This window comes from Ahaetulla prasina, chromosome 12, assembly GCF_028640845.1.
Source record: "Ahaetulla prasina isolate Xishuangbanna chromosome 12, ASM2864084v1, whole genome shotgun sequence".
In the NCBI taxonomy this organism is placed as follows: domain Eukaryota; kingdom Metazoa; phylum Chordata; class Lepidosauria; order Squamata; family Colubridae; genus Ahaetulla; species Ahaetulla prasina.
Window position 1 is genome coordinate 7,302,024 of NC_080550.1, and position 11,082 is coordinate 7,313,105.

General features: G+C 40.6%; 1 protein-coding gene across 1 annotated transcript; it reads right to left on the minus strand.

The window, feature by feature from the left end:
• Positions 1-1,827: 1,827 nt before the first annotated feature.
• Positions 1,828-10,592, minus strand: CNEP1R1 (CTD nuclear envelope phosphatase 1 regulatory subunit 1). Its single transcript, XM_058155511.1, has 6 exons — positions 10,457-10,592; positions 7,902-7,973; positions 7,177-7,250; positions 6,109-6,218; positions 4,648-4,702; positions 1,828-3,797 (listed from the first exon to the last, which is right to left on the minus strand). The coding sequence occupies exons 1-6, from the start codon at positions 10,479-10,481 to the stop codon at positions 3,756-3,758; spliced, it is 378 nt and encodes a 125-aa protein (XP_058011494.1). The 5' UTR covers positions 10,482-10,592; the 3' UTR covers positions 1,828-3,755.
• Between the last annotated feature and the right edge of the window lie 490 nt (positions 10,593-11,082).

The following is an 11,082-nucleotide window of genomic DNA, read 5'->3' on the forward strand; positions in this document are numbered from 1 at the left end:
TGTTCTACATTTGGTAGAAATCCCACCAAATTCTTCTGCCTACCTAGTAGGAAGGCCTTCTTTTTAACCTACTATATTTTGAAATCTCTACATTTGAACAATCTTTTTTCTGAAATCATGAAAGAGTAAAAGACCCACCTATATTCAGCCGTATCTTAAAATACATACCGTAAAAGTGTGCCCAGAATCAGATAAGACATTTCTATTGTATAATATTTAACCCTTGGATAATAAATGCAAATTAATCTTGCTTAAAACGATAAAACAATGTCTTTCATACCCGATTGTGGTGAGCAGTCCATCTATCCAGAGGATGAGAAAGTAGATGAAACATTTCTCCATTACGGAGATGGGTGCCCGCCAAATTTTCCCCCAAGTTATCCAGTGTCTCATCTTGATCGAGTTTCATCTCCCATATAATCCATAGAGTTACTATTAAAATCTTCCTCGTCAACAGGTTGTCTGATCTCAGTTCAGAGTACAAAGCTGCACTGGGGTCTAAAGTAATCTGTTTAATGGAAAGGATCCTTTTTTTCTCATAGGTTAAATACATCCAGACAGGTCCAGACTAGTCCGTGAAATCAGTGAGGGGAGGGGACAGATGGAGGGGATCACTTCCGCTGCTGACGTTTATTGGAAGTTGAATAGGCGGATGTACGTCCAATACATATTCTTTTAGTATCACTAGATTGCTAATTTTCATTCTTTTCCAACAAATTTTGCCTTAAATCGATAAGCTGTAATGATTCCTTAGATTTTAAGACGGAGCTCCCAAGTGTAGAAATACACACACACACACACACACACACACACACACACACGCAATGAGGGACGCAGTGGCTCAGTGGCTAAGACACTGAGCTTGTCGATCGAAAGGTCGGCAATTCAGCGGTTCGAATCCCTAGCGCCGCGTAACGGGGTGAGCTCCCGTTACTTGTCCCAGCTTCTGCCAACCTAGCAGTTCGAAAGCATGTTAAAAAATGCAAGTAGAAAAACAGGGAGCACCTTTGGTGGAAGGTAACAGTGTTCTGTGCGCCTTTGGCGTTGAGTCATGCTGGCCACATGACCACGAAGATGTCTTCGGACAGCGCTGGCTCTTCAGCTTTGAAGCGGAGATGAGCACCGCCCCCTAGAGTCGGGAACGACTAGCACATACGTGCGAGAGGAACCTTCACTTTTATACATACATATACATACATACATACATACATACATACATATATCAGAATTTGGAAGAGCTGTTGTGGAAAGTTTTTCTGACTTCCAAAGTTCTAGTTCAACTTGATGACGTGTGGACTTCAACTCCCAGAATTCCCTTGCCACCATGCTCTAATAATCAATGGGAACAGCCCATCTGCAGAATGGTACAGCATTGATCCTAGAATTGGAAAGATGGACTGAAAACGCTGGAATTTATCATGCCAATAAAAAAGATCTGGCTTATAATTTGGGAAAATTATGGGTGAGCACTGGGCGTGCACTCTGTTATCTTGTCAGCTAAGAAATTCTTTTTTTTAAAAAAATGGAATGGGGCCGTAATGGATAATCATGTCTATAATTAAGTCTTGAGGAAAGAGATTATTGTTTGGTGACAAAGCTCACCAATTTTATGAAATGCATTGGTTGGGTAAGGTGCTACCATGTTATTCCTGATTATAAGACATTTTACAACAAATAGGAAAACATATAAATCAATATACTTTACTTTTAAGATTTTTTGCTGTAAATTCATGCAGCATGGCTATTTGTAGAACTATTATGGAGACCCCAACCGCTGGTTGGTTTCAAGCATTTTTTTATTGCAGAAAACAACTGTAGTTTGCCATTTTTCAGAGGTTAGTGATTTCAGAGGTTTTACTTCCAACAAACACACTCTTGCATTTTTTTTAAAAGATCAAACAATAAAATATTTATTTAAAAGGCAATTTCCAGTTTTGCCAACCAATGTACAGTTGCTTAAAAACCACGGTGGTGTAAGGAATAAAGAAGACACTTCCAAGAGCAAAAGAAGAAAAATCAGACTTCGATGTGCATCATTAGTAAATACAAAAGATTTCTTCTCCTATAAATTCTTGCACAGTTGAGGATCCTTTTGGTATCAGCTGCATCTCAGAAGCGCGATGCACTTATTAAAATAGCTTGTACGTTTTTTTTAAAAAAAGGCGCGTGGATTTAAAATTAAATTCCTGGGTCGGTATTTTAAAAGTCACACTGTGGGTAACAGCCACTTTTTTGAATTTTATTTTAACACTCCCGTGTAACAAGGGTAATTAAAATAGTTTGTAAAAAAAGGGTTTTTTTAAATTTCCTATATGGAGAAACACTAGAGCCACTAAGCAATCTAGAATCTGACCTTTTGTGGGTACAAAACCTTTTCGTTAAGCAGGTATTTTCAGTGAAAAATACAACCAAAGAGACCATTTCCAACATCAGAGTGAAAGCTTCATGTCTCCAGTACTTCTACTAGATTAAACCATGATCAACACCGAGCACTATGGTTTGAGAGCATCTTGTATGGTTTCAATGATGCTGTTTATGATGTGACTTCTAGCATGGAGCCACATTTGCAGCCATCGCTAGACAAGGTTCTGCAAATGGCTACTGCAAATACAGAAAAAACCTAGCTACCCATCAAGCTGAGTTTGGATGTTGTGGGTGTCCAATACAAGGCTACAAACCTACTCCCCAAATTCTTCAATTTTGTTAGGTCCGTTGAGGGCATCCTCAACGAAACCCCCAAAAGCAGCAAAATGGTTCGGTTACATTTCTGGCACTTCTTTTCGTCAAGTAATAATGAAGACCATTGCATCACGTCCGGCAATACTACAATTTCACGGCGGAGTTCTCCCGGCGTCAATTTCAAATCCAACATATTTCGCGGAGAAGAGAAAAAGAACAATTCGGGAGCGGAAGAGCCAAAAACAGCAAGCTGTGGATAACAGAGCTTGCATAAAGCGAAAAACTAGGACTTTTAAAAAAAAATTAGCTTCTTGAATCCTGACCAAGTATTTTGTGTGCGATGTTCCGTTGTTTTTCCTCCGCTTTTTTTCAACGTGCGGAGGCCGAACGTTTTATAATTATTAGCAAGAAAATGCAAAACTCTCGAGTCTCTGGGTCCAAAGAAGATCCAAAAAGGAAACCAACTTTTACACTGTATAGTACCTGCAGAGCTGTGGGAGGCAGCTAACTCAAAATCACGACCTGGACGTTACTCTAAAACGTTCTGCTGATAAGATCTAGGCGACTGAGGTTGCTGCCATCAAAAGGAAGGACCAATGGCAATGAAACATTAGGCAATGTGTCAACGCGCTCATTCGTTGAATAAACCACGGACGACCTCTGGATGCGACCTGTCAACAAATCGGGATGTGGAAGAAGGTAAAGAGCTCGCGATCTACAAACACGCGCACCGGTTTTAAAAAACAACAACAACGCTGTGGAGAATGGCAGTACCAACACTGTAGCTGTTTTTCTATTTACAATGACTTGTGTATTGTCGATGCAGACGAGTTTCCGCAGGGGCCTGCCTCGGCGCCCCCCTCGCCATTAGAGATGAGGAAACGGTAATACTGTCCGAGGAGAAATCGATAACACAAAGTTCGGGCAGAAAAGATGGGGAGATGCCAAATGTTTCATCCACCTTCCATCCAAGGTTGAAAACAAAACCTGGTTTTTCGGTCTCCTTTGGCCTCGTTGTAGTGAAGAAACAAAATGGTACGTGTAAATCCCACGATCCCCTATACAGAAGCGATGGGTTATTGGACGTGGAGCCGAGGTTTCAAGATTAATTTTCCAGTCTGTGTGTGGGGGGAAAAACAACAACAACAACCAGCCTTAAATGGTAAGATAAGGCCCAGCAGAGATTATACTACCTGAGACTTCTAGGGAAATAACAACAGAATGAAAAATTGCTGGTGACCCTCTACCACTGCACCATAGAAAGTATTTTAACTTCCTGCGCCTGTGTATGGTTTGCCAATTGCACAGTGGCAGATAGGACAGCTCTCCAGAGGGTCAACGTCATTGCCCAGAGGATCATTGGTTGCCCTCTCCCCTCTTTGAAAGAGCTTTATAGCACCTGCTGCCTTAAGAAAGTTCAAAACATTCTTAAAGATCCATCTCATCCTGGGCACCCCCCCCTTTTTTTTTTTGAACTATTACCATCCGGCAGATGGTACAGGACAATAAGAACAAGGACAAATAGGCTGAAAAACAGCTTCTATCCCAGAGCGGTAACTATATTGAATTCTACTGTATAGTGCAATATTAATGTAACATCAGGGGTTTTCAATTCAATTGTATAGAATGTGAAAGATGTGTGCTTTTATTTTATTTTATTTTATTTTTATTAAAAAGTTTTACCACAATTTTAACAAATAATTACCCTCCTCCTCCCTCCGGCCCGCACCCTCCACCCCCTTCACCCAACCCCCACCCCGGACTTCCCAGAGCAAATACAAGGTATAGCATTTACCAGTCGTTTTGTTTTATTTTTTATGTATACTGAACACTGAAGATGGCATTTAATTTCATTGCACGAGGTGCAATGACAATAAAGTAAACTAAACTAAACCAGCAGCTCTCTCCCACCAGAAGTTTCATTTCCAATGTCAGTGTAGTTATCCAAGGAAAAACAGAGTTACTTACATCATCGCATGACATGTTGTATTCTGCCAAAACAGTTCGACATCGAGCGGCTATGCTGAAGAGGGTGTCAAAGAAACATGCTTTCTCCATAGTCAATGGACCTGCTTTCCTAATCCATTTAGCAAACTGATTAAAAATAATATTCCTAAACGTCTCACCAAATCACAGGGCCGCGGTGTGGCTCAGGCTGTAAGAAGCCTGTTATTAAACACAGCTGCCTGCAATTACTGCAGGTTCTAGTCCCACCAGGCCCAAGGTTGACTCAGCCTTCCATCCTTTATAAGGTAGGTAAAATGAGGACCCAGATTGTTGGCGGAGCAATAAGTTGACTTTGTATATAAATATACAAATAGAATGAGACTATTGCCTTATACAATGTAAGCCGCCCTGATTCTTCGGAGAAGGGCGGGATATAAATGTAAAAAATAATAATAATAATTTTCTTTCTCCAACCTTGGCAACTTTAAGACTTGTGGACTTTCAAAGCTGGCTGAGAAATTCTGGGAGTTGAAGTCCACAAGTCTTAAAGTTGCCAAGGCTGGAGACACCTGTTCTATATTATGATTTATATTGATATTGATTGTTTCCTAGTATGATTTGATTGCTTATTTGTACCCTGTGACTATCATTAAGGGTTGCACCTTATGGTTTCTTGACAAATGTATCTTGCCTTTTTATGTACACTGAGAGCATATGCACCAAAGACAAATTCCTTGTGTGTCCAATCACACTTGGCCAAGAAATAATTCAATTCAATTCAATGCAATTCAATGCAATTCAATGCAATGCAATGCAATGCAATGCAATGCAATGCAATCCTATCCTATCCTATCCTATCCTATCCTATCCTATTCTATTCTATTCTACTCTACTCTATTCTATTCTCCTTTTCTGTGGCTTTTTAAGAGGGAAAAGTTTTAGTCTGGTACAAAACCTACGCTAGAGTTAAGAGCTTCTCACACTTTAAATTACTCTCCTGTAAATATGGTTAAACAGCATACAGGTAGTCCTCAACCTATGACCACACTTGAGCCCAACATTTCTGCTGTTAAGTGAGACATTTGTTCAGTGAACTTTGCCCCATTTTTTGACCTTTCTTGCCTCGGTTGTTAAGTGAATCACCGCAGTTGATAAGCTAGTAGCCCAGGTGTTAAGTGACTCTGGCTTCCCCTTTGACTTTGCTTGTCTGATAGTCGCAAAAGGGGATCCCCTGATCTTGGGACACAGCAACGGTCATAAGTATGAACCGGTTGCCAAGCATTTGAATTTCGATCATCTGATCATGGGGAGACTGGAAAAGTCGTAACTCTGAAAAACGGTCATGAATCATTTTTTCCAGTTCCGTCGTAACTTTGAACGGTCACTAAATGAACTGTTGTAGGTAGAGGATTACCTGTATTAAATAGCCATGCATTGCACACATTCACTTGGTCCCTGTATAAAACCCTTGAAAAAGGATACATTGAGGGCGCCACTACTCTTTTATGTATTCCAGCAAAAAATAAACCAATTAATGTGATGCAACTAATGGTGAAGAATGGATGGTTCCATAGGGATGTGAAAAAAGATACCTAGGAGAGAATCAAACAACTAATTTTTATTTTTTTATTTTTTTAAAAGCACTCTTACATTGGACGAGTAAACACAAAACTGAAAAACAGAACCCACAAAAACTGTAAGGAAGTGAAAATCCCTCCTGTACTTTCAATTTCCTTCTAAGCAAATTCTTAGCACACAGCAGCAAACCTGATTTCTAATTTTTCTCTGCTACTACGGTACATAGGGATTAGCAATCTGATTATTATTATTTATTTTTTTGGGAAGGTAGACAGATTCTCGTTGTTCGCTTCTGAAATCTAATCTAAAAGACCTCAAATTATGATGTAATCACAAATAGACATTTCCCCTATGCTTTTTCTAGACATGCTTCTAGACCAGTGCTGGAGAACCTTTTCAGCACCGGGTGCCAAAACAGGAGTGCGCACGTATGGGGGAATGCCAGAAACTGGAAGAGCAGTCCGCTGGTGCGCATGTGCGTGCTGGGAAGCTGAGCTTCCGGTTTCTGGCGAGCACATGTGCGCCGGTCACCTGGTCTTCAGTTTCTGGCATGCATGCACGCGCAAAGACCAGCTGGCCGGCGCACATGCGTGCCCCGGAAACCAGAACTTCAGCTTCCCAGTGTCTGCATGCGTGCCAGCGAGCTGCTCTTCCAGTTTCTGGCGCTCCCACGTGCACGAAGACCAGCTGGCTAGCGTGAATGTGTGCACCGGAATCCAAAAAAGCGATGGGTCATGGCTGGCATGCCTGGAGAGATGCCATAGATTCGCCATCAGGTTCTAGACTGTGCAGCATGGAGATTCTATTTTGAAAACGGAAACTGCTATATTGACGGTAATGACACCTCTAAGATATTGGTAGAGAAACGTGGCAATTTTCCAGACATCCTACAATACTTGCTAAAATATCCTAAACAACTTCCATGAATCTACAGGGCAAATTAAAAAAAAAACTGCTTAGGACATCACCCACCTTCTGTGTTTCGGGATCTATTAACCAGTTCCAAGCACCAGTGGCTGTACAGACTGATACCACTATAAGAATTACTAGAGGAAAATCAAAAAGGACAAAAATGATGTCGTTACATTCAATACATTGGGAACAAACCGTAACTCACTTGACTTAACAATCAAAAAGGACCCTGCCAATTACGGTCTTAAATTGTGACGGTTGTAAAGCACCCTATGACTGGATCCGGGTTTTTAACTACTTTTTTTGGAGGTAGTGGTTGTTAAGCAAAAATCACCCTTATTGTATTATTTCTCTTTCTTTAGGTATGTTTTCACTCTTCCACTGTTGGGCATAAACTATTCTCGCTGCTGTTATGATATGCAATATTAAATATGTTAACCCTTTACTTACATCTTCTTCTATAATTCCTAATAGGAATAATTCTTGTTTGAGTTCCAATCTCTGTCAGGTCATTTTTTTCCAACCACATTCGAATCTTTTGTCAGTATTCATTTGCTCTTCTTCATGTCCACCACATGTGGTACTAAGTGCCCGGTATTTGGTCACATTTCCAGCATTTAGGAAATCATTCTTATTGTAAAACTGTAAGCACTGTCATTATAATATACTTTACCCAATAATGCAAATTTCCATCACCTAGCTTTTCAAAATGAGTTTCTTAAAAGACACAGATAGCAACAATTTGATCAAGCGTTTAGTAATTGGGAGGCAGGCCTGTCACTTACTTCTCCAGCGTCCAGTAGCTGGCTGTAAACAAGCTATGTATTCAGTTAGCCTTCTTTCAAAAGCCTTGAGATCTAAAAACGAGAGGGAATAACCGGATTAGCCAAAGCCTGCTTTAGAATTTAGATTTAGTACCTTGAAACCATAGAAAGTCCTTTACAACGTGGTGGCTACAAAGGACATTCGTGTGATTATAAGTTAGCGCTGATTTCTGGCCCTACCTGGATAAATCTCTGCAGGGTTTTTTTTTCCTTCTTCATTCTAGCTGCGTTTTGTCTGTCGTACCAATAATTTTTTTTTTGTAAAATTGGATGACACAGGCACATAATACAATCCCATCCAGTGCCAGTAATCCTAAATTGAATACTTTATTAGCCAAGTTTGATTAGACATGCAAGAAATTTGTCTCCGGTACAGAAGCATTCAGTGTACTTGCAACAGAAATAATAATAATAAGTAGGTCCTATAGGTAGGCAAAAATGCCCAATTCAATCTGAACATCTGGCTGCCTCTGCAACGAACCATAATGCCATAATAAAAGGGGACAGTAAAGCAGATAATTTATAATATTCAAAGCACAAATCCTGTTCTCCCATATCTGAAAATCCGAATTACTTGTGAAGGCACACATAGGACTCCTGGCCCATCTAAGGGAGCATCAATCAATTTATTTTATTAAATGTATTGGCTGCCCATCTTACAACAGGATAACTTAAATATTAAAAGAATAAAACTATACAAAACCTATACACAATATCAATAAAAGACTATAAAAATATACAGGTAGTCCTTGAATTACGACCACAATTAAGCCCCAAATTTCCGAGACATTTGTTAAGTGAGTTTTGCCCTGTTTTACGATCTTTATTGCCACAGTTGTTAAGTAAATCACTCTAATTCTTAATTTAGTAACATGGTTGTTAAGTGAATCTGGCTTCCCCATTGACTTTGCTTGTCAGAAGGTTGCAAAAGGGGATCACATGATCCCAAAACTCTGCAACCCGTCATAAATATGAGTCTGAATTTTGTTCACGTAACCATGGGGATGCTGCAATGGTCGAAAATGTGAAAAATGTTCCTAAGTCCCTTTTTTCAGTGCTGTTGTAACTTTGAAGGTCACTAAATGAACTGTTGTAAGTCAAGGACTACCTGTACTCAACCCTGACCAAAAGGTGGAGAAGGAGGGATTAGGGTGGTGGTGGTGGGATCTGTTATTAATCTATCAACCACCACAATGGTCCAAATAATTGCCATTCATCTGTCCCCTCCTTGCAGGTTCACCGAGCAAGTTGGTGGGGATGAACTAGACCTCCTCCCACTATGACTGCAAGACTGTAACTTTGTTGCTTGTATCCTTACGATTTATATTGATCGTTTCCCGATTGCTTATTTGTACCCTATGGCTATCATTAAGAACTTTATGATTCTTAACAAATGTATCTTGTCCTTTTATGTACACTGAGAACGTATGCACCGAATACAAATTCCTTGTGTGTCCAATCATACTTGGCCAATAAAGAATTCTATTCTATTCTATGAACTGCAGCCAGCACACAGCCTATATATCCTGCTGAACTGTCATTCTCTAATTTATTGCAAACATAGATAGATAGATAGATAGATAGATAGATAGATAGATAGATAGATAGATAGATAGATAGGCAATGTGAATAAATTATTATTTTGAATAAAATAATTATGTTTTATATTGTATTTATATTCTATTTATCTGTTTTTAGTGCCTGTAAACCGCCCTGAGTCCCTTGGGAGATAGGGCGGTATATAAATACGATTAAATAAATAAAATAAATAAGATAGATAGATAGATAGATAGATAGGTGGATGATAGATAGATAATACAGAGAGACAGATGATAGATGATAGACAGAAGATAGATAGATAGATAGATAGATAGATAGATAGATAGATAGATAGATAGATAGATAGATAGCTGATTGATATAGATAGATGATAGATGATAGACAGAAGATAGATAAGTAGATTAGGTAGATGATAGATTGATACAGATAGACAGATGATAGATAGATGGACTGATGGATGATAGATGATACAGAGATGATAGACAGAAGATAGATAGATAGATAGATATCTCTATCATCTGTCTATCTTCTGTCTATCATCTCTGTATCATCTATCATCCATCAGTCCATCTATCTATCTATCTATCTATCTATCTATCTATCTATCTATCTATCTATCTATCTATCTTCTGTCTATCATCTATCTATCATCCATCCATCCATCCAGATAGATAGATAGATAGATGGACTGATGGATGATAGATGATACAGAGATGATAGACAGATAGACAGATGATAGAGATAGATGGATGGATGATAGATGACAGATAGAAAGATGATAGACAGATGAGAGAGAGAGAGAGAGAGAGAGAGAGAGATGATGACAGTTCAGGAGGTTCGGGGGGCGCCAGGTTGGGGAAGGCGGGGGAGTCTTGTGGATGAGGGACGTGGAATAACGACACAGACCAGCCCTGGAACGAAGCGAGGATGTTCGGACCCATCTTCTCCTGCCTTACCTTCCGCTTGTTCCAGGGAATTCATCGCTCCGGATGAAAGGGGACGAGACCGCTCAAAGACCGGCCGCCCACCGCCTCGCAAAGCCGGGAGCTTCCCTCCTCCGGCGCTCTATCCCGCGACGTAAGCTCTCGAACTTCCTTCACCGCCCTCGCATCATCGGCGCTTTCCATTGGGCAGGGTTCACCCAGACTCCACCCGTCGACCAACAAGCCTTTGGGCCATTGGGTCCACCTCCTTGTGGGCAGGAAGCTGGAGGAGGCTGAAGGGACGGGCAAAGAGGAATGCGCACGCGCAGCTTGTACGCGCGCGCGCGCGCTCTCTCTCTCTCTCTCTCCCCCCCACTTGGTTGTAAGTGTTCTCCAAGATTTTAGGAACGTTTGAAAAAGTTTAACAAACTTTCTTTCTTTCTTTCTTTCTTTCGTTCTTTCTCTCTCTCTCTCTCTCTTTCTTTCTTTCCTTCCTTCCTCCCTCCCTCCCTCCCCTCTTTCCATCTCCCTCCTTCCTTCCTCTCTTTCCATCTCCCTCCCTCCCTCCCTCCCTCCTTCTTTCCTCCCCTCTTTCCATCTCCCTCCCTCCTCCCTTCCTCTTTCCATCTCCCTCCCTCACTCACTCACTCCTTCCTCCC